Source organism: Carcharodon carcharias, chromosome 9, assembly GCF_017639515.1.
Source record: "Carcharodon carcharias isolate sCarCar2 chromosome 9, sCarCar2.pri, whole genome shotgun sequence".
Lineage (NCBI taxonomy): Eukaryota > Metazoa > Chordata > Chondrichthyes > Lamniformes > Lamnidae > Carcharodon > Carcharodon carcharias.
Genome location: NC_054475.1, coordinates 7,612,845 through 7,637,204, shown reverse-complemented (window position 1 = coordinate 7,637,204; position 24,360 = coordinate 7,612,845). Strand labels below are relative to the sequence as shown.

Sequence of the window (24,360 nt, the reverse complement as noted above, 5' to 3'; positions counted from 1 at the left end):
TAGGGTGCAGGGGTGGAATTACTACAGTCCAGATGAGTTATCATAGGGCTGAGTGGTTAAAAAAATAGCGACACTGAGAAAGTTAAAGTGGAGATGTGCTGTATATTCGATATAGTACCCAGGATAGGCACATAGGCATTCTGTTTTCCTGCAGCTTCTTTTCATTAAAACCTCTTCCCTCTCTCTATTTTATCAATGGTACTGCTGTTGTTCCTTAAAACTTGTTTGGTGTTCCTTCTATGCTTCATGTGCACCATCTCACACATTCTCCTTCCTCCCTGTGTCACAAATTACCCTCGGAACTCTTATCTGAATCATACTCTTCTGGACTTCTCTCAGACTTTACACCCTTCCACAATCTACAGGCCTTTAGAATCCAATTACTTCTGACATTTGCCTAAACAGTTAACTCTTTTCAATACCAGTGTATCTTGTGCCATGGCCTTTGACCTTTCACCTCGGTTTCTCACTAACCAGAGAACTGTTACAACTTCCGGAGAGTTTCTCCCTCGCGCACAACCCTTACACTTGATGCAGCTTCACTTCCCACATGTGGATACAATTGTCAGGCCTCAGACAGGTAGAAAACAAAAAAATGCTACCGCTTTCAATCAGGGGCTCACCAAATAAAAAAAAAACCTGATTTCACAGCTTTCCTGAAAACCCATTGACCACAACTCACTGGAGGTAATTTATAGCAAATATAATTCTTAAAAAACTTATTGATTTGACCTGTCAGAAATATCACCCTGAGCAACAATGGTCTGTCCTAGTTTACTCAGGGAGACCAAGTTGTTGTGGCAACACACACTATTTACATGCATGTTGCAAGACTCCAACATTCATCCCATCACATGACTGACCGGGGTTCTCTCCCACTCTTAATGCCTGCCATTGGCACCTATTGGAAGGACTTGTACATTAATACTCAACTGGTTTGGCTGCGTTACGAACACACCTTCCTTGACCATCAAGTCCTGGAGTGGGATTTGAACCCAGAGTTGTCTGGCTCAACAGCAGGGAGGCTACCCCATACACCACAAGACCTCCCAACACCTTAATCGTGGTGCCTTAAAATGTGGTTGCCATGGAAAGTTACAGAGTGTGGAAAATCCTCCTGCTCTCTTTAGATATGAATAGCAATAACAGGAGGGTTCAGCTGGAGATGGCTGTGCCAAAGGTGGTTGACTCATGAATTTGACTGTAGTTATTGCTGAGGGGACAGTGCCAAGGAGAGGAGCCACACCATGGATTAAAAGATGGTGCCAATGGGGAGAGGGAATAATTCCTGGACCCTATGGGCTGCCAATAGAAGGGAAAGGCAACCAGCTTACCTTTTTGTAAGCAGGAGGAGAAGGAGGCATTTGATATACTTTAAGGAAACTACAGAGGATAAACGTTTGGTAAAATTTTACCTGGTATTTTCATCATGGTCTTGCATTTCTGCTCTTCCATACCCTTGCTGCAGTCTCTGGAACAACAAACACCAGATCAGATTAAGACTAGAAATGGCATGAGTTAATTTTTTCCTGGCTTTTTCTGTCATTATTTCTCACTTTCATAATGCCATTCTAGCCAGCTGAATTCTACATATGACATGGCACTATTCTAGTTTAAGTACAGTATTCCATAAATCACCTGGTCATCAGGACCTATAGATGACTTTTATAATCACCAATCCTGTCACTAATGTCCATTCAGGTACTTTTTAAAGGTGATAATTAATGGAGCATTCACTATTTTTGATGGCGTCTATAGACATCTATACTACAGACCTACTATTGTGTGGGGGACACACTTGGGGCTGTATCTTCTCAGCCCCATCATAGTGGACTTGGAGGTGGGGAGACGAGCGATGTGGGTGGTAGGTTGGGTGGGGGCGGGGTGGGTGGTGGTTGGGCTGGGACAGGCAAAATAGGGGTAAGCTTTGTCGGGACAGTTCCCCGACATATTCCCGCCACTGCATAAGTTTCCCAGGGACAAGCTGGCATGCAGATTGCCTGCCTGCTCAATGGAGGGGGACGACCAATCAAAGTAATTAAGGAAAAAACTTGCCAGAGGTAGAGCGCACAGCAGCTCCCCCGCCCACCTCACCAACATGAGGAGGCTGCCAGCTTAATGGAAGTGGCCTCCCTGAAGCTTTCCAGGGGAACATTGGAGCTGGAGGCTCCATCTCCTATAGAGGACACACATCTGAGCAGAGACATTTAGAATCAGAAGTGCACTAACTGTTAAACATGGATCCTCTGTCCCTTCTTAGACTCCCTCTGCTGGTACATGTGTGTTTGATAGCCTCAAGTGGACAAAATGCACAATGCAATTTTCAATACCAGCTCCCTAATGCCCCCGTGGCCCCAACTTTCCAGACAAAGGTATTTCCTTTCCAATCTAAGGGGCTTAGCTCCTCCCCAACTCTTAAGTTATTATTTACTGTTTAGGCTGCAAGTGCGCCTCCTGAGGTGCTCTCGCATTATCCTACCTGACTCAGCAGCACCCACCTCTCTTGGTGGGGCTGCCAAGGCTCTAGTGCTGCTGGCCCTCTGGTTGGGCTTACAGCATCGGGGGCCAGCCCCCCATCCTTAATTGAACAACGAGCTCAGAAGCGGCTAATTAAGATGCTGCCTCAGGGAAAATCAGCAAGCTGGTCTTAATAGCAGTGGGTTCCCGAAACTGGCAGAAAAATCCTGCCCAAAATGTCCGTGGCATGGAATTTTACACCGTCAATGGAGCTTTGAACGGCTCGCCGCATCTTACGGCCCCTCCCCCACCGTGACGCCGCTGTAAAATTCAGCCCAATATTTCTAAAAGGCTGAGAAGTATTCTGAAACCACCGACCTAAATAGCACACCGTTGAGGCATTTTATGAGTACAGAATGCTGCATACAAAATATACAAGTTCTCTCATCAGGGAGCTGATGTTCTGCTTTGCCAAAGACACCACTGAGCTAAATGGTAAGTTACTGTAACAGAATTAAGCCTCTTTATTCATTCATTCGTGGGATACAGGTAACCCTGGAAAGGCCAGCATTTATTGCCCATCCCTAATTTCTCTTGAGAAGGCAGTGGTGAGCCATCTTCTTCAATACAACTGAATGGCTTGCTAGGGAGTTGGAGACAACCACATTGAGGGTCTGGAGTCATCTGTAGACTAAACCAGGTAACAACAGCAGATTTCTTTCCCAAAAGGATATTAGTGGATCAGATGGGTTTTTTAATGACAATCTATTAGTTTCATAGTTACTGCTATTGCTAGTAGCTTTCTTTTAAAAACTCAGAGTTATTTACTTCAAATTCGCCAGCTGTGGGGAGATTTGAACTCATACTTCCAGAGCATTATTCCACCTACTGAATTACTAGTGCAGTAATATTATCATGCTACCATTCCCTTTTGTCATTCAACAGTGTGTTAAAGTTGGTAGCCTAGAAAGTTGTTTTGATGTGCATAAGCAGGTACAACCTCTTCTCTTTCAATATTGTTCACATTTCAGCCTTTTTCTCTTTCTTATTGAGTAACTCTGAAATGCCTGATATGCCGTGAAAAAATGCAATACGGTACTTGTCCAATTTTAGTGAAGGAATTTTATGACTTCGTTGGCTGGGTTCAGGAAATGCTTGCCAACAATCAAGCTCTGTGTGTTTTGTCAGGGGGAATTCCAGTCTGGAGAATAGACTCCTTACAGGGAGAGGTGCAACAAATTAGAGATGGAAGTTAGAGATCTTGGGGTTGAAGGTGCAGTTGCCAATGGCAGGGTGAAGGAAATTGGGGATGGGCAAGTGGCCAGAATGGGAGGAGCACTGAGACAGCAGAGGATTGTAAAGCACCAGGAGGTTACAGAGATAGGGAGGGGCAAGGCCATGGAGGGCTTCGAAAATTTTAAGGTCAGTGAGCACAGCATCATTTGTGGTAATTTATTGCAATTTAGTTGCTATTCAGTCACCCTAGCTCAACAAGTGGGTTGCTACAGGGTGGATTGTCTGGAAGCTGTATAAGCTGTTGGTGGGGAAGGGACAAAGATTGACAGCCTTGAGATGCCCTCAGGCATAGAAACAGATGTAACCTCTGTTCCCCATCTCACTGCCTTGCTTGTTGAGACAGGCTATGCTACGTGTTTGTCATGGAAACTCTCGCAAGGTGCAGGACTTGCTGGCTGGCATAGTTTTGTGAGTTATTTACTTGTCTTTTCTTACCGGGCTTTATATTGCACTCCACCCAAACAGTAATAAAAAAGAGATCAGGTGACAGGAACCTTTTCCTATGACAACGCCACCAACTTATTTTATAACCCATAGCCCCTTCTAAATAGGGCAGATTACATTGGACCCAGAGCAAACCCTTTCAGACTTTAGGAACTGCTTGCATTATTTATGTTCCAAAGTGCACAATCAAAAAAAAATATGGATAGTGAGTCAAAGAAGGAGGCATGGCCGGACTGGCGGGTTTTAAGGATGATCTTCCAAGGGGAATAGGGAGGTGGAGAGATTGACTGGCTTAGGGAGCAAAGTCCACAGCATCTAGTCCAAGGGCACTGCTGACAATGATGTTTCGAAGGGAGGATGCATTAGAGGGTAGACTCAGGGGAGTGGAAATTCAGGTGGAGATTTTAGAACTTGAGGAGGTTGCAGAGACCAGAAGGGACAAGATCATGAGGGATTTAAAAATTAGAATGATCATCTTATATTTGAGGAGTTGGGGAAACGAGAACCAATGTAGGTCTGTGAAGGCAGGAATAAATGGGTCACTATCCTACAAAGTAGAGATTTTTAAAAAAAGGCAACATGTTAAATAACTGCCTAAGCCTATACAATCTCTTGCTCTATGATCAATTGCATACCTTTTTTACATTTTCGAGAACCCGCTTCCTGCTCTCCATACTAACTCTGGACATTTAGGATGAACAGGTGTCCATCGCCAGGGCACAAATTAAGCTGCACGACCTATTTCTGTTATTTTCCAAGCATTTGAAGATGCCTGCCCATGCTTGGCCAGACCTGTCCTATTCTCTGTCTCTTAGGCTGGGAAACCACAGAAGTGATGGAGATTAACAGGGAGCTGGTGGAGCGATTCATGAGGAATGTTTATTGTATCCTGACGGGCTGATGCTGACATAACTGCCTGAGAATCTTGGCTGGTACACCTCCACTCACAGTGGACAACACGTAGATCTTCCATCCATTTCTCCTTGGCTTCATACTGTGAAAATCTTCATCTACATGAAAGCCTACACTCCCCCAACGCCCATTCAAGCAGTGGAACATTCTCCTCCCCCAACTTAGTCTTTTACTCCACATTTTGAAATGCAAATTCGGCCACCCAATGTTACTGATTCTCTTCTCAATCACTAAATGAAACCCCAGTAGAAGCTGAAGAACAAAACATGGATACGGAAATAAGGAGAAGCGATTTCTTACCTTTAGCTTGAAGTATAAATGAACGATTGCACAGAGCGCTAAAACCAGTGCAACTAAAGTCCCTATGAATAGACACAGATAAAGCTGGGAGTTCATGTGCTGCTTGTCTTGATGTGGACTAGCAGTTCCTTCTGCTCCAGTGGGTTCACTGACAGTCTGTGATGGCGATGCAGCAGAGCTTGGTGCAGACAGTGTATCAGGCACAGTTCCACTATTGTTAACTTCTGTTTGCTTTGAGTTGCCAACAGTGTAAGGTGGGCCATTTGTTGGCCTGATCCCAACGGAAGCATTCTTGTTGGTGGCTGTATGCACACTGTTGTCTTTTGTGACTACACTGGTCACGGTGGACCTGGCTTCTGCCTTGGAAGTAAACGTGTTGCCCACTACAGTCCGTACATTATACGAAGGTTGCGTGGAAGAGTTTGTGTAAGAATTGTTTGAATATGATCCAGAATGAAGGTCAATAAGGCTGCAATTTGAAGAGCCAGTGATGTTGGAGGCTGTAGGAATAAATGAACAAGTTAATTCTTTGAAAGAAGGGTTGTTATGAGCCAAATATCAACTTTCTAAAGATCCCCCTATTGTTTGCTTTTGTCTCTTGGCATATGTTGTCCCTTTATGATATGATATCTCTTTTACAGCACAACACCCACAAAACAACATTATAATAAATTACAGGCCATGGTCAAACATCACTAGAAGGAACATGAACAGTCTCAGCTTCAACAAGCATCAACAAAAGGAAATAATGTAGGTGAGGTGGTAGCCATAAAGATCGAACAGCTGGAGGATAGCAGCATTGAATAGATAGCGAGATAAATGAAAGGAGTAAGTTGTAACTTGCACATACTATTGAAGAGGCAGAATTGGGTAGGGACATATAGGAAAATAAGGAGGCCGTTTAGCCCCTCCAGTCTGTTCTACATCTCAGTGAGATCACAGCTGATCTACAACCTAACTAAATATACCTACCTTTGTTCATATTCCATAACTTCATAAGTTAGTACAGCAAGTTATATAAGAATGGCAATGCTCTGTGCAGGAAAGCATTCCTCCTCAAGGAAGAAGAATAAAGAGATAGCCCAAAAACTAAGATAAAAGCAAAAAACTGCGGACGCTGGAAATCCAAAACAAAAACAAAAATACCTGGAAAAACTCAGCAGGTCTGGTAGCATCTGTGGAGAGGAATACAGTTAATGTTTCGAGTCTGTGACTCGAGACGCTAACTGAGTTCTTCTCCACAGATGCTGCCTGACTTGCTGAGTTTTTCCAGGTATTTTTGTCTTTGTTTTAGCCCAAAAACGAAATGGTTACACTTCAGAGGAAGTAAAGGAGCTGGCAGATATCAGATTGAGATAAACAAGCTAAAGCTTTAAAAGTAAATATATGAGGTACTAGGTTTTGTAAATAATGGCTTGGCGCACACAAGGCTTAGAGGCAAAAGGACAAAAAAATGAAAGTTACAAAAGCATGTGGAAAGGCTGCTAGGTAACTGAGACTAGAGATAGTTCTTTCGAAAGACGGTGGGCTGAATTCTCTTGTGCTGTGAAATTATGTGGAACCTCAGTTACCTTCAAGGAAGAAACGATATCCCTCTGACTGCTCGGTGGGTTGTTTTGTCAAATTACACTGATCAAATATATACTTATAGTGATTCAAGATAGCTTGAAAATAAGCAAACAGGTCACTTCTGCATGCTGTAACAACCTTCGTGGCTGGTTTCAAACATTGATGAAGAGAACTCTGCGAAACAGAACAAAAAAAAATGAAGTGTTTATTTCCTATTTTTAAAAAGTTACTCCCCACACCCCAATGTATATTTTCTAATTACATATAAACTAGTCCAATTAAACAAAATTGTGACAGCTTTATTTCAGAAAATGGCAATTGAACTGTTTGCTTAGTAATTTACACAATTCCAGCCCCAATGTCAAACGAGTCAATGATTTGAGTTTTTGTGCAACTCTGGAATTTCCAGACAGGACCAGCTGTGTGGGGAAAAGAAGGAGCAGTCATTGGATGGATTAGCCTCTCACCTCTAACCTTCAACTTCTCTCTCCATTCCATTCTTGAGTCTCTCTTTTTTGTGTAGATACAGTTTTATGAGTACTGCTCCTCTAAGTTTTCCTTCCTTGATTTTCAAAAATCTTAGCTGCGTTATTTTACATTTATTGCAATGTAGGAACTGGAGGAGGCGCCCATCAAGCCTGCTCTGCCATTCAATGAGATCATGGCTGATCTGCTCTCTAACTCCATATACCCATCTTTGCCCCATGCCCTTAATAACTTTTGTCAACAAAAATCTATCAATCTCAGGTTTAAAATTAACCACTGTCTTTATAATTTAACCTTTGGGAGTCTAGATTCATTCTGGTAAACCTACACTGCACTCCCTTCAAGAACAATCTAGCCTTCCTAAGGTGTGGGCCCCAGAACTGCTCGTGGTACTCCAGATGTGGTACTCCAGATGTGGTTTAACCAGGTACTTCAGATGTGGTTTAACCAGGTCTTTGTATAGCTGTAACATGACTCCTACCCCCATGAATTCAAATCTTTGACTCCTCACCTAGATTCCTAAATATAATAAAAACTTTCCTTGACCCTTTCTGGAACATTCACAGTTTAATCAATTTAACATTAATAACGTTAATATACAAACATGTTTGATTTCATATTTTTATTTAAGGTCCATTCCTTAAGTAACAATACAAAATCATGAACAACAATTAAACTAGTAATACCAAGTACACCAAGAAGGGGATAACAAATATTGCAGCAGTTAATGTTGATTCATTCAAACGTAAATTAGAATTTTTTTCAGAAGCAACATTTTGAGATACTTTATATGAGTAATTTGATGAATGATGTGAGGTGAGTGTGTAAAAAGAACGGGTAACTTTAGTTTTATAGTTCCCAAAGATCTCCACCAATGGTGTTTTCCTCAATTCACATCTGGGTCTGCTGTGGAGACTGACAGATTAATTGCTCTGATGAGTCAATGGCTCCATATTATTGTATCATGCGATGACAAGATTGTAGAAGGTGTCTAGCAATGTAGTAGACTGTCGATCCAGAGAAGTGGAGATCTCGTGGTGCAACGAGCAGTGCCCTTTGCCTCTGAGCCGGAAACTCTGGGTTCAAGTTCCACTTCAGCAAGAAAGGTGTGTTCATAATGTGGCCAAACAGAAATCGTATCAGAGATAAAAACAAAAAAACTGCGGATGCTGGAAATCCAAAACAAAAACAAAAACAGAATTACCTGGAAAAACTCAGCAGGTCTGGCAGCATCGGCGGAGAAGAAAAGAGTTGACGTTTCGAGTCCTCATGACCCTTCGACAGAGCTTGAGTTCGAGTCCAAGACTCAAGTTCTGTCGAAGGGTCATGAGGACTCGAAACGTCAACTCTTTTCTTCTCCACCGATGCTGCCAGACCTGCTGAGAAATCGTATCAGTCGGCGAATCCTTCCGATACAGGGCAGGTGATAAGAACGGGAGAGATGCCTGGTCAGCCCGTGTGATGTAAAGAAATTCCATCACTATTCATAGCTCACGGCTACAATGTGCATGTTGCCACAGCAACCTGGACTCCTTGGGGAGCCAGTTTTGCGGCTCAGACTGGTGCCAACAGCAAAGGGTTGACCTCTATTTTGGCTGAGGTGGATTTGGGACCTTCCTTGCCCTACCCATGGTGGAGAAAGTGACCCTATGGGTCGGACCTGCCTACGGGCAGTGAACTCAAGGAGAAGATACAGAGAAACTGTTTCCTTTGCCGGTGGAGTGCAGAGCAACAGCACTTTCGTAAAATTAAAGCTGGGTTCTAATTCAGGAGTGAAATCAAGGTCGGTGGGTGTTTGCAAGTCATAAGTTCAGTTTATGACCCCAAATTTCCATCGCCAAGAGTGCCTACATTTTCACACAACGGATAGTGGAAAGTCTCTTCCCCCAAAAGGCTGTGGCTGCAGGGTCAGTTCTAAATTTGAAGCCGGAGATCCTTGTTGGGGATATGAATCAAAGTCAGGTTCCTACTGAGGGGTGGCAGCCTGTTACCACAGCTCTTCCTCTCACTGAATGGGCACTTGGCAGTATTATAAGACTAGGTAGCAAATGACACAGCCTGCACTCTCACGAAAGACAAGCAGCGGGGAAACAAAGGTTGCATTTGGGGCACACAGTAAGGAGGTCAGCTGTCGCCCTTTCTTTGGAAAGCACTGTATATATTCACTGGCAGAATTGAATCATGAATGGCACAGGTGGGGGAAACAGCAAGGGCTTGTAGCAAAGGCAGTGAGCCTGGTGTGCTGTACTATGGGCTACAGGTCATGAAAGACCTCGCATTCTTCACACTAAAGTTCTGCTCTCAGTCTTAGTTACTTTATCTTCTTTCTCCTTCTCCTCTGCCAAAGCAGCAGGCCAATCTTCCCGGTCCGTGACTGTATGCGTCTCCCTCCTTGTCTGAAACATTATTTTACAATTCTAAGATGATTTTCAGATAATTTCTCAGGGCTATGGTGCAAGACCCTACCTGACTTGTCCTACAACAGATTATTGGCTTCCAAATGCCAATTGTATGCTACACCATGGGCAGAATTTTCCGTTTGTTGGGTGGGCGGGCCTGACCCAATCGTGGGCGGGCACGGAGCTGATCGCTGCCAGCGATTGGGGCTGCACCGCCATTTTACGTGGGCGGGCCAATTAAGGCCTGCCCAGCGTGATGTCCGGCGGGAAGCGCTATGCACTTCCTGTGCGGGCGGGGGTAGGGGGGGTTATCCCTAAAATCGAGAGTACGCTCTTTCACACATGTGCATGAAAAAGCACACATCTCCCTGAGGCTAAGTGCAGCCTCAGGGAGGTCGCCCCGATTTTTAAAAATATTAAAATTAGAGAAAAGAAAAATCGCTTACACGTCCCCCTCATGTGACAATGTGATATGAGTTGGGACATGTTCATAATTTACAGAACAACTTTATTACAATTTTTAAAACCCTACGTGAAACCTCATCCCACCGCTGGATGAGGTTTCATATTTTTTCTAGCTGCCGCCAGGGCTCCTGGCCGACTCACCAACCTTAAGGTTGGACGGGCATGTCCTTTAATTGGTTAACTGATCCTGTCAATGGCCTCAAGTGGCCGTTGACAGGTCGATGGGCCCGCAGCTGATTTTGCGGCGCCCCCGCCTTCCTGAAAATATAAATGGGGCGGGGTGACGTCGGGGGTTCTGCCTGACATCATCCTGCATCATTTTATGCGTCGGCGAGCAGGCCCTGCCCCCTGCTCGCCGACAGTAAAATTCTGCCCCATGTCTTGTATGGAGGCATCAACCTGATTGTACTTTCCATTGGCTCTGTTTGGGGGATCCTTGACTATTTTTAATTTTTAAGGAGCTACAGAGTTAGACCCCTCTCTCTAGCAACCATCTAATGGGCAGCAACAATGGTACCATGGAACAAAACAGCAGCAAAGATCAGAGAGTACAAATCATTTGTCGATGCATTAATGAAGAAATAACTGTGTGGCATGTTGAAGAGCAACTTCCCAAAATATTGTCAGTCCCAGCTTTAAGAATGGGTGTCCAGGAGCAAACCGCATTGAGCCTCCAAGTTCGCAGGGTTGACATTTAAGAATCCACAGACATTTCCATTGGACCTTTTAACATCTATCTGTATCAAGTTTGAGCACCCAATTTATGAAGCCCACAGGATAGTGATGTGGCCCCCTAGAAAAGTGCCTGACTCCATAGTCATGCCACCTACGAGAGCCTCCTTCATAACATCTATAAAAGATGATAAGACATAGGAGCAGGAAGAAGTCCAATGGCTTCTTGTGTCTGCTCCACCATTCTATAAGATCATTTGACCTCAGCCCCACCTTCTCCCTCTACCCCCAAATTGCTCGATTCCCTTTGTGTTCAAAAATCTATCAACCTCAGTCTTGGATATACTCAGTGACTGAACTTCCACAGCTCTCTGGGGTAGAGAATTCCAAAGATTCACAACCCACTGACAAAATTTCTCCTCAGCTCAATCATTGGGCTACAGGGCTATCCTATTCCAACATCACTTAATTAAAAAAAACAATAGCAAGGAAGACAAACACATACTTCATCAGAGCAATCCTTGTAAAGTTTCGCAAGGTATTTCACCATTAGCTGAGTCTGGTTGTAGGTGTATGAGTTTTCTCGAAAGTGGCTCATCAGGAGCAGAAGAGTGTTGTTGAGTTGCTTGGAGGTGATGACGATAAAACAGTGATCAGTCTGTTGGGGAGAAAATAATGGAATGATTTAAACCTTTGTACCAAGTGGAAATGAGAGCTCACATTGTGCCAGTATGGACAACAGAAATGGGCTCAGGAAGCCAGGTTCTTTTGAGAGTAAAGCACTTGGACCAGAGATGTGCAGACTTGAAGGCATCAGTTCGCAAACTGTACTGAGTTAGCAGAAAACAGAGCAACACAACTGACCTCACAACCGCTGAGTTAGACAGGGGAAAATAAACCTAGGTTCCCACATTTGAACAATAACTTGTGAGTCCACTGTCCACTTGATTGAAAATATGAATACATATAGACTCTAAATCAGTACAGGTTTGGCCAAAGTCTAATGGCCACTATCAAATAACTTGCTGACGATCACTAAGGTCATGTGTGGAGAATAACCATTGAAATAAGGTTACAGAAAGCTACTGTGGAACCATAGAACAGCAAAAGTCGCTCTCAGGACAAGAGAGGAAGGGATTGGAGGGTGGCAGAATCTATTAAAATGGTGTCAAGAGAAGATGGCACATGTGTCACCTTGGCTCAGTATTAACACTCCCAATTCTGAATCCAAAGATCAAGGGTTCAAATCCCCCTTCAGAGACCTGAGCATATCATCTAGGCTGACACTCCAATGCAGTGCTGAGGGAATGCTGCACAGTTGGAGGTGCCGTTGGATGAGGATCCTCCCATGCACAAAATGATTGCCAAATCTGTCTGCATATTAAGAGTGCCTAAACTTGTGAAATGATTTATTGGTTCTGAAGCACTTTGAGCCAAAAATGTGAATGACATTTTATATTCTTTTTTGGAGTCATCTTTGCTGTAAACAAAATTATTTGTTTCAATCTTACCAGAAAAAATAGGACGTTTAGCCACCAACTTTGTTTTCTTAGTATGAGGATAGAATTCTGGAACAGATTATCACTTCAACTGCTCACTGAGGTAGCGAGTTCCACATTCTCAACACTCTCTGGGTTAAAGTCTCTTCTGAATTCCCTATTGGCTTTCTTGAATGACTATCTTATTTTATTATTTACATTTATAGTAATTAGCAACTTTAATCTGTAAGTCTTGGACAAAGTTCTTTGCAAGTTACACAAGTATATGCACCTGGTACAAATTAATGGTCATTCACAAATTTATGTTTCACTTGGCATGGACCTCTCCTGCCAATCATTAAATCCTGATAGCAGCAGGCTAAGGCCCATAAGTGGGAATCAACTGTCCACGTAAGGGCATCAGTTAGCCTAACGGCAGGCAGGCCACCTGATCCTTCCCCCTCGCCACTGGTATAATTGTAATGGGAGCAGGGATGGAGAGATGGGGGTGGGGCGTGGCAGAGAGGCTGCCTGCTGGTTTTAACGTGGCCTCCCCCACCTTCAAAGCTGCCAATGGGTGAGAGCTAAATCCAGCCCAATGTCTAATTATTCTGCTGTAACATTTCATCAAAATAAACATCACTTACCAGTTCAGCAGAGTTCACATTCGTAAAGATGCTGTATTTTACCATGCTTGGGAGCAGATTATCATTCTAGGAAAGAGAGATTCAGTTAGATTCTTAGAACTATCATATCTGAGGCCAATTAGTATTAATTGGCACTGAATTATACCGAGGAGTGCGGGCCAATTAGGAAGTATTGTACTGAGCAGTGAAAGGTATGTCAACGTCAGTAACACTGACATGAGGGGCTATGAGTGCAGATTCTAAATCACACCAAAGTGAGAGCGCCAAATTAATGACAGGAAATGTCTGAGGTAATGACACAGTGAAGGCTGTGCATTGTTCTGCTTAATTTCTCTAACCAGATTGTTGATCTCATCCTGAAGCTCTTCTGTTAGCCATTTGAAGTTATTTGGGTTGTTGCACCATTTTCCTGTTGCAGCAACAGGCAGTAATAACGCAAGACACAAGCAGCAGAGTGCCTGGAATAAAACACAGAAACAGTTATGACCAACTGCGCACATCAATCAGTTACATAGTCAGCATGCAGACATAGAGTTATATTGATCTTTGTAGCACAGGAACAGACCATTCAGCCCAACATGTTTATGCTGGTGTTCACACTCCACACAAGCCCCCTCCCACCCCACCATTATCCCTTCAATCAACATATCCTTCCAACATGTTCTCCTACATGTGCTTAGCCTGCAGGAACTGGGGTGTTTTATCGACCCCTTTAATCACATTTTGGTTTAATGTTTGTAAGTTTCCTTTAAACTTTGTCCTTAGTTTTACAGCTGACCTGAATTAGGGGCTGTGCTTGATTTATCCCTTATTTTGTTAATTTAGTTTAATTGTTTTAACTCCAAAAGAGTTACGTGTGCTTAGCTCGCCTCCCCTTAAATGATTCTAAGGTGATTGTTTCAACCATTCCATGTGGTAGTGAGTGTCACGTTCTCACCATTTTTGTGTGTGTCTATGACTTTTGCTTTTTTTTAACCTTTTTGTGAGTTTTGTCTTCATCAAGGTGTGCTGGACAATGCTGGTACCAATCAATTCCTGGTCAGGAACAGCAAAATAAGATGCACAGTAAAGCTTCCTCCACTCTTTGTCAACAATGCACCTCTACCCCGACCTCACAAAGTTGTACCATACCAGCCATCCTGAGAGAGTTTATTAATTTAGTGACAATTATTGTCAAATTCTGGGCTCACGTCCATTAGAAACCCTACGCCATTCAAACATATTTCATGTGGGATCCTCAATGAGATATAGAGGGCAGGATTTTCCCGTTGGTGAGTGGGGGGGGGTGGGGGGTGGGTGGGGCCAGCTCACCAATGCGTAAATTGATGCGCGGTAATGTCGGGCGGAACTCCCGATGTCACCGTGCCCCATTTAAATTTTCCGGTATGTGGGGGTGAAGCAAAATCAGCTGTGTGCCCGCCGACCTTTCAATGGCCAATTGAGGCCATTGACAGAGTCATTTAGCTAATTAATGGATCTACCTGTCCGACCTTAAGGTTGGCGGGCAGGCCAGGAGCCCTGGCGGGCATTAGAAAAAGCATGAAGCCTCGTCCACGGGCGGGATGAGGTTTCATGTAGGTTTTAAAAAATTTTATTAAAGTTTTTGTAAAAATTATGGACACGTCCCAACTCATGGGACAGTGTCACATGAGGGGACATTGTCGGGAATTTTTAAAAATCTATTTTTAATATTTGTCACAGAACAGATCTCCCTGAGGCTGCACTTAGCCTCAGGGAGATGAATGCGCTCTTTCGTGCACGTGCGCAAAAGAGCGCACTCTTGGGTTTAGGGATTCCCCCCTCCACCCGCACAGGGAGCGCACAGCGCTTTTGTGCAGACGTTGCACTGGGCGGGCCTTAATTGGCCCGACCAAGTAAAATGGTGCCACGTCAAAATTGCTTTCAATTGACTTCTTAATGGGCTTAATTGCCTGTTTAATTGGCGGCGGGCGTGCTTCTGACTGCCACCCCCACCCGCTGAGCGAAATATCATGCGGGTGCGCGATGACGTTGGGACAAGCACCTGATGTCTTCTTGCGTGACTTCATGCGCTGTCAGGTTGGGCACGCGCCTGCCCAAGTGATGTGAAGAGCTGGTCCTGGAGATGGAGATTGAAATGGAATTTATAGTCCACTGTCAAATCCAATTTCTTTTTGTTGTCAGGTTGAGAAACTCTTAGGCATGGGAATGTGTTTCTCCATGTGTTAGATGTTCCCTCGGCCAAGAGAAGGATGGATGTCTCCAAGACAGATCTGCCTTATACTGGCACTTACCCAAATATGGCACACGGTGAGATGAAAGGGAAGTGTGGTGCTGGTGTCATAGGGAGTGGTGGCAGATTTCAGTGCACCTCCTTCATAAGACAGTGATGCACACACACACATAGTTCCTCACTGAGGCTGAGGCAAGAGGATTTTTCCTTGAAGGCTCTGAGTCAATAAGGCCTCCTGCTGAGAGCCCCTTTTCCCCTCTCCTCCCTATGCGAGAAGCTTGTCCTCCTCTGTCTTGTCTCTGCTGAATTTCCCTGTCTTACTTCAGACTAAGGGAGATGGAAACTGTAGCATCCATGACCTGGAGTGGTCTGACCAGAATCTTTGTGATGTAATAACCAAGGCGGTTGCCACGCGCAACGTTAATCAGTGCAGACTTCACCAATTTTAAACAGCATTAGAAAACTCGCAGCACAAACTCAGGTAGAGCCGGCAAGAATGAATCTGCAACTAGCCTGAAAGTGGTTGATGATCCCTTTAAAAGCCCTGGTGGGGGTGGGGTGAGGGGTCCTTCCTGCCTCTGAATGCATGCTCAGCCAAGCATGTTTAGGCGTTGACATTGGCTGGAGGTGGAAATTGGCGGCGCTGGTGTCAAATCAGCATTCTTCTTAGGCAGACCCTCGGGATCCAGGATGACTTGTTTCCACTCCGGATCGATAGGTTCTGGGATGGCTGATAAGTCCAGTGCACAATCTGCAGACTCTGCCCCATGTGGGGGCAGGTGGTGCTTGAAGCGTTGGGTAGATGGGTTGTTTGGAGATTTGGAAGCCTCTGCACGTTCCCGACCAAGTCTCTCAATGTGTTCGGGGACTTCCCGAATGAACCTTCTCCAGTCTGGTCGGTCAGAAGCCAGAGAGTCCCAAGAGTCGGTGAGGACGTTTGATCTCTTCAGGGATGCAATCAGCATTACACCCTGACTGATGCCACAATCCACCTACTCTACACACTTCCGGCACATGGACCTATTGCCGGCATTAACGCCCTCATCAGAATGGCATCTGATGCCGTTCTTGTTGCAAGAGTGCGCATGCAGTGGGGACACCATTCTGGTACCAAAATGACATCCATAATACTGCACCTATGGGTGTTATAGGGATGAGTTTTGCAGCCCATGATATAATGGGCTTTATATAAAACACTTTATGTGGACAGCAGTGATATATAATACATAATATTTTATATCATTGCTATGGTGAAGTTTAGAACATTTCAAAGCTACAAAGAACTTTATAGATGACCACAGAATCTTTTGAATACAAGGCATCCTGCCTATTTTGCTCTGCATTGTAAATGATCTGGACAGGGAGAAGCCGAACTTGGTACATCTATGCAAGCATGCTCAGAGGGAGCTCCTTTGTTATTGAGCTGAATAAGTTCTAGTGCCAGCAGTATAACTTGGGTCTGTCAGATTGAGACTAGTATCCACAGTATGATGGCACGCTTAACCTGATTGCTCTGAATTTCTAGGATGGATTTTAGAGAAGTTAGAAAAAGCCCATGTTAGAAAACTCTGTACTAAATAGTGTTAATTCGAAAAGCTTCCTAACATATCTAATATCCATAGCGGGAGAACTCCCTTTGGAATTATGGAAATGCCCTTCTTTATGTCAGGTAGTTACAATAAGCAAAGATGTTGTGGAGAACTTGAAATGGTCCCAGAGAAATCAAAACGGAACCTGAAAAATTTTTTTGATCAGAGCAGCAGAGAAAGAGAGGTTGTAGCTGGGAACCTCTTTTCTAGACAGTAGGATGTAGAATTTCACTATGTATTCTGTGGCCAAACATATCCTCTTATAACTCTCCTTTTGTTTTCACTTGAGGCACATTACTGGTAAAATCTGCCCCAAGTCATTTCCTACTGAGTGCCAGCTTTGGCTCACTCCCGGTCCTGAATCAAGAGGTTGTAGGTTCAAGTCCCACCCCAGAAACTTGAGCATATAACCAAGGATGGCACCTCACTGAGGCTCTAAGGGAATGTTGCACAGTCTGTGGTGCAGTCTTTTGGATGAGGCGTTAAACTGGGATCAATCACCCGTATGCTCTCTGAGGTGGATGTCAAAATTCCCATTGCACAATTCCAGGAAGAGCAGGGAGTTCTCCTCAATATTCTGGCTGAAATTTGTATCGTAACACAACATGGAAAACATATGGTCTGGTCATTTATTACAATGCTGTTTGCGTGAGCATGTTGCACCCAAAATCGCTGCCACATTTCCTACACTACAACAGTGACTACGCTACCAAAGTGCTTCAGTGGTTGTAATGTGCTTTGGGACATCCTGAGGTCAAGAAAGGAGTTATATTACAGAATCACAGAATCTTTACACTACAGGAGGAGGCCACTCAGTCCAGTGAGTCTGCACTGACTCTTATAAATTCAACTTCTTCCTTTATTTTTGATCATGATTTGAAAACCTGGTTACTTCTACCCATGGTTCTTTAGCTCTGATTTGAAATCTGACCATATAGGAATATTAGGAGGCCACTCAACCCCTCGGGCTTGTTCAGCCATTCAATTACATCATGGCTGATCTGTATCTTAACTCTATTTACTCACGTTGGTTCTGTATCCCTTTATGCCTCATACCTAACAAAGATATTGATCTCACTGTTGGAATTTTCAATTGACTTTACCTCCCCAGAATGCTGTTAAGGCTAAGAGTTCCAGATTTCCACTCCCTTCGTATGAAGAAGTGCTTCTTTGCTATACCCTGAATGGTCGCACAATAATTTTAAGGTTATGCTCTCTCGCACTGTTCTTCTCCATCAAATGAAACAGTTTCTCTCTACCCTATCAACTCCTTTCATCATCTTAAACACCGCAATTAGATCATCCCTTAATCTTCTACCCTGAAAGAGATACAAGCCTCGTTGATGTGCCCTTAATAATGGATTCTAGTCACTTCACTATGGCTTGTAGCTTCCTGCTTTGTGTCCGCCTCCTTTCTTGAATAAAGGTGTAACATTTGCTAATTTACGAGCCACTGGGACCCTTCTAGAATTTAAGGGATTTTGGAAGATTATAGCGAGAAATTGAAAGAAGGTTCCACTATATGAACAGCTAGTAGTCATAGCTTGCTGGCAAAAAAGATCAATTATTGAGTGTGGTTGACACAGACTTTGACTGTGTTCGGAATTTTAAGATTTGACCTTCTGTAAACTGAAAAAATGAAGCAATCGTTTGGAATCCACCAAGTTTATACTTTTCAACATATATTGTAGCCAAATAATGTGACAGTAACATTTGTAATCTTAATGAGATGAACATGCATTGCATAAAATTATAAAGAGACTCATTAACATGCTTCTAGGAAATAACTATCTGCTATTTCAAAGGTGTTAACTCTTGGAAATAACCATGTTAATGCTTTAGTTAAGATAGCGAACAATAGAGTTTCATGTGTTGAACCACTTGATGTTAAATCTTCACCCTGTTACAAATCACAGACATGCTCAAGTACCGTTGTCACCATCGCCATCTACTAACTCGTCATTAGAGTCTTGCCTGATTGCTGCAGGTTTTCAACTTGCACCATTGGTAAGCTTCAAGCCATCAGTAAGAGAGACACAGCCTGGTAACTGGCAAGTGCTTATATACTTGCGCGGAAAAAAAATGCATGAACTACTCATTGGGAAGGGTTGTTAAAGTCTGAATTTAATTTATGTACTAAGGCAGTTAGCTTGCAGACTGGTAATCAGAACCTGATGTTCCTTACATTAGTTTTCGGCACCATGCAATCAGGATCCAAGGATCTAGGGCTTTGGAACTACCCTGTGACCATGAAGGAAGCCCAGTCAGAACTTTGCACTGTACATTGCCCAGAGCACACAAACTAACTTAATTCGTTACTTGGGGCAGGTATGAACTTCCAACTTAGATGTTTAAGATCCTCATACTCCCGGACCACAGTCTTTAATGGGAACAATGCAGGCAGATCCTTAATCTTAATGCTATCAAGACAAAAATCGACTTATTTCCAAATGCACATTGAAAGAAAACAATGAGATGCAGCAGATGTTTACACATTCAAGTCCATGCTGTAATATGCCTTTAAGGGATAGCAGGATGTCTTCACTCAAAGTGTGCCATGTGATTCAACCTGTTTCATTTTTGCCTGTGAGCAAATCACAGCAAACTCTGACTTCTTTAAGCTTCCTATCCACGTGTATATAGTATATATATAGATGTCCTCGTATGCCTAGTCTCAATAAATGAACACACAATGTGTTTACCCAATCCATTATTAGTGATTGGTGCCTTTATATCATTCTAACAACTCGACAGTCCAGGATTCAGAGTACAGTGACACGCTGGTCAATATCAGCAGAAAGCAAACCAGTAGTTAACTAATGGTATCTCTCAAATTATCTTACTGAGTGAAAATAGAACAGTCTAGTACAGGTTCACAGAACACAAAGTTCTTTCAGATGTCGGCAGGTTTGTTTGATTCAAACCATTCAGATTGGATAATGATTGGTAAACTGAAGTGAAGGAAATACCATAACTGCTGTAAAACAGAGAGGTCACTCCAGTAGCTGCCTCAGATCAGCAGAGGCAACCAACCTTGCTTCACACCTTGGCTTTAATTTCCCCCTTCTCCAGCACTGTGGCTGTTCCTACACCACATGGACTGCAGTGGTTCAAGATGCAGCTCACCACCACCTTCTCAAGAGAAATTATGGTTGGGCAATAAGTGCTGACCTAGACAGTGATGGCCACATCCCATGAATGAATAAAAATATATATATATAGTTATCGACTCAATAGCGACCAAGAAAACCTGGAATGGGAAAAAGGATATTTGGCTCTACCAAGTTTATTCCCTTCCCAGGCTATTCGCTCTCCTGAGACTATTGGGTAGCTATAAAAATTTCCAAAAAGGTAAGATCCTGTAAAACTTCTAGCTAATTCATGAAAGCTTCTGGGTATGATTGCAATCTTCTGACTCATACTATTTAACTCCCACCAGTTACATTCCACGCTCATGATGTCACCAGCACTGGAAAAATTCTATTCCACTGGGTGACTCTTTCTATTGTGTACTCATAGGATCTGGGCAATGCCAGAGAGATGGCATTCATTGCTCACTATCTCTGTCTATCTTTGTTATTATCAGCTTTAGTTTTCATTAGAACAAATATTCATCCATCTGTGGAAGCATCTTCATCACAAGGGCAGCAGCAAGAAGTCTCACCACCAACTTCTCAAGGTCAACTGGGGCTGGACAATAAGTGATGGGCCTGCTTGTGATGCTCATATCCAAAAGTGAATTAAAAGAAAATTCTTCCTTAAATTTACTAATTGACCGGATATTAAATTAATTTGCTGGATTCCAATATTCATTACAGCAATGGGTTTTCAAATTCTTTTGACTTTAGGATCCTATACAAGTATCAACTGACTCCCAGAAAGCTTGCACTACATTCACTCTTTCTCAGAGGCTCCAATATTCAAAACGGGTGTCAACCATCCGATAGAAGGCAACCCACGGGGCTACCATTGCGAAACATGTTTTGAATTAATACGAGACGAGTCTTCATTTTCATTTTAAAACCCCCATTTGGCGGAAACAAGGACATGTTGGGGAGGGATGGGGGCAGTTAAAATGGAGAGGGGAGGTTTATCCACGCCCTCCTTCTGCTATCTGGCTGACGGCAGTTTTAAGTTCAGATGGACGAGGGTGCCAGCCTTTAGCTGGTGGCCCTCTTTAAATATGCAGATGATGTTACTGGGTCGTATGGCCTACCTTTCAAGAATCATATATTCATAGAAGGGTTACAGCACAGAAGAAAGCTATTCGGCCCATCTAACCCATTACAGCTCTCTGCAAGAGCAACTTAGCTAGTCCCTCCCTTGCCAGCGATGCCCACATCTCACGGAAGAATAAATTTTTTAAAAGTCTGCAGCCAAGAGAGGAAGAGAAACCCTGATGTTAAGGAGACCCTGGTTCCACTGCACAGACAACAGAGAGTCTGCAGACATAGGGCAGAAACCTGTACGTTATTCTGTTGGAAAGAAGATCTGATACCCACGAGACTTATTATTTGAAACTGTGCTCTGTGGGCAGCCTATGATTGGGGTTTAAGTTGGCATAGCTGCAACCCAGGATTGACCCCCCAAGAACATAACAAATAGGCGCAGGAGTGGATCATACAGCCCGTCGAGCCTGCTCTGCCCATTCAGTATGATCATGGCTGATCTTTGGCTTCAACTCTACTTTCCTGATTGCACCCCACATCCTTTGTTTCTCTAAGAAACAAAAAATCTGCTTATCCCAGCCTAAAATATATTCAATGATGGAGCATCCACAACCCTCAGGGGTACAGAATTCCGAAGATTCACAATCCTTTAAGTGAAGAAATTTCTCCTCATCTCAGTCCTAAATGATCAGCCCCTTATCCTGAGACTGTGCCCCTGTGTTCTAATTTGCAGAAGCAACCTCTCAGTATCTACCCTCCCAAGTCCCTTCAGAATCTTGCATGAGGAGTGGTGGCATAGTGGTATTGTCACTGGACTAGTATTCTCTGGGGATGTGGGTTCCAAAGCCACCACAGCAGATTCAATAAAAATCTGGAATTTGAAGTCTGCTGATGATCATGAAACCATTGCTGATTGTCGTAAAAGCCCATCTGGTTCACTAATGTCCTTTAGGGAAGGAAACCTGCTTGTCCTTACCTGGTCTGGCCTGCATGTGACTCCAGACCCACAGCAATGGGGTTGACTCTTAACTGCCCTCTGAACAAGGGTGGATGGGCAATAAATGCTGGCCCAAACAGTGACGCCTACATCCCATGAATGAATAAAATTTTTCATTCTTCTAAACTCCAGAGAATGTAGGTCCAACTTACTCAGCCTCTCAACATAGGACAACCCTCCCATCCCAGGGACTAATATAATGACCCTTTGCTCTACTGCCTCCAATGCAAGTATATGTTTCATACATACATCTAAGGGGCCCTTCAGCCTTGATCAACAAGCATAGGACAGTTTTAACTGTATAAAATAGATAGCTATTCACAGATAAAACTGAAAGTCTTCTGCAGCTGCCCTGCTGGGGCAAAGGGCAGCAGCATAAAGGAGGGCCAACCAGCTGGTGTACTGAAGTTTATAAGGCACTCAAACTGAACACTGATGATTATGTTCTTAGCCCACATTTAGCTTATTTGTTTGGCCGTAGTTATTGGACAGATGATGCAGAGGCAATGCTGGGAATTAATAACGGACTGTCATACTATACCACTGGGTATTGAAAATTCCTGCTGATAGCCAGAACCAACTAAACACCCATCAATAATAATGAAAATAAAGCATTTGTTCTTCATCTCGCTATGAATTAGCTCCAAGGTTTGCTTACAGCAGTGTCCAGGGAGATTAATCTGCAATTCCTGGAGATGCCAAGGCAATCCTGGAGACTTAGCAACCCTAGTCACCTTGTGGATGTAACTAAGCAAGAGGTATGCGACCATTTCTAGTGGATCGTCTCACATGTTTTGGAGTCTGCGAAATGTACAGTGAAAATTGCATCAGTAGCACTGTGGTTTAGGTGAGCTTTCCCGCCCAGTTTGCTACTGATACTTCTCAAGGACAAGGATCTGCCTTCGTTTTTGTCATCAAAGCATCCCTCAGGTTTCTCCTGTAGTAGGTGAACCATGCCCTGAATTGCCACTGTGCTTCCTTCTAAAATCCTCAAGCGTGTTCCTCATGTGTGCCTACTGGAGTAGTGGGTAACCCTGGGGGGTATATTTCCAGGTGTGGCGTCACAATTGAGAAACGAGGGTGCCCTCAGCAGACACACCTTTCCATTGGACTCACTGGATAGTGGTCAAGGCTGATTATTACCATCCCCGTGCCCCATATTCCAGATTGGGGACCCCAGCATCAATTCCATTGCCCCCCAACACCACCCTCTCTGGCTGAGATCGGCTCACTTAGTGAACTGAACCAGGGTCTTCCCGATTTGCGTGTCTCAACAAGACACCATTCACACTGAACTATAGGGAGGTTTATTTTAAAAGTTCCATCTTTGGATTTCTGTGCACTAGACAATGCTCTGTGATTAACAGATTTATCAATTCTCATCCCCTTCCTGCTGTAGTTACAGAACAGCAGGGATAAGGTTGCTCTCCCTCTGAACATTCCTCCCTTTCCCTGTGGAGAATGTATTAGTTTTAACAGATGATTATGTTCTGTGTTACTTTGCTTGAGTATCATGCTCTGTCACATGCCTGAATGACTGCAGGAAGATGTGGGAGAGAAGAAAAGCCTTGTCAAGTGTTACTGAAGAGGAGTCATACGGGCTTGAAATGTTAACTCTGTCTTTCTCTCCACAGATGCTGTTAGGCCTGCTGAGTTTTTCCAGCATTTTCTGATTTTGCTTTTATCTTGTCAGGTATTCACAGTTTCTCTTTCAAAGAATGTTGGAATTTCCAAATTGGGTAAAACACTCTCTGGTGGTGACATGGATGAAATAACAGGCACAGCATGTTTGAAACCCCCAGTTTTACGAGAAGTACTGCTTTTAAACTCTGGAGCATAAAACTACATAGAATTACTCAAACCAGAGGCCCATCTGCAATTGTGCCCATGGATAACATGCATACTTTTTAAACAAGTGGTTTTGTTAAGCCAAAAGAGCTGAGAGAGAGAGAGAGACAGAGAGAGAGAGAGTGAGTGAGAGGGAGAGAGAACACACATGCTCACTAAATTCTCTCCTCTCCTCTTCCCCCCCTTACAGTATGAAACCACAAATCTCACCTCTCTCCAGGTACCGCACAGTTCCATCTCATCACTTACTGTGCGTCCAGAGCATTGGCCATAACATGAAAACAACAATGGAAAGTCCCACAAGAAACTGTTAGACCTTCCACACACGAGATGGCACAGTGGTGAGAATGGTGTCCGTTCTATGCAAATCAAGCAGTTTTACCAACAAAAAAAGTTCAGCTCTAGTGACGCACAGCTTCA

The 24,360-nt window shown here is 43.6% G+C and overlaps 1 protein-coding gene across 1 annotated transcript in view; it reads right to left on the bottom strand.

Annotated features, from left to right (window-relative positions):
* Positions 1 to 24,360, bottom strand: part of LOC121282075 — a 56,792-nt gene that overhangs the window by 13,946 nt on the left and 18,486 nt on the right. The window contains exons 2-7 of the mRNA XM_041195506.1: positions 13,464 to 13,583; positions 13,126 to 13,191; positions 11,506 to 11,658; positions 6,981 to 7,152; positions 5,410 to 5,909; positions 1,416 to 1,471 (exon numbers count right to left, since the gene is read on the bottom strand). Of these exons, the coding sequence (XP_041051440.1) occupies positions 1,416 to 1,471; positions 5,410 to 5,909; positions 6,981 to 7,152; positions 11,506 to 11,658; positions 13,126 to 13,191; positions 13,464 to 13,583 (1,067 nt within the window). The remainder of the gene's footprint in view (positions 1 to 1,415; positions 1,472 to 5,409; positions 5,910 to 6,980; positions 7,153 to 11,505; positions 11,659 to 13,125; positions 13,192 to 13,463; positions 13,584 to 24,360) is intronic.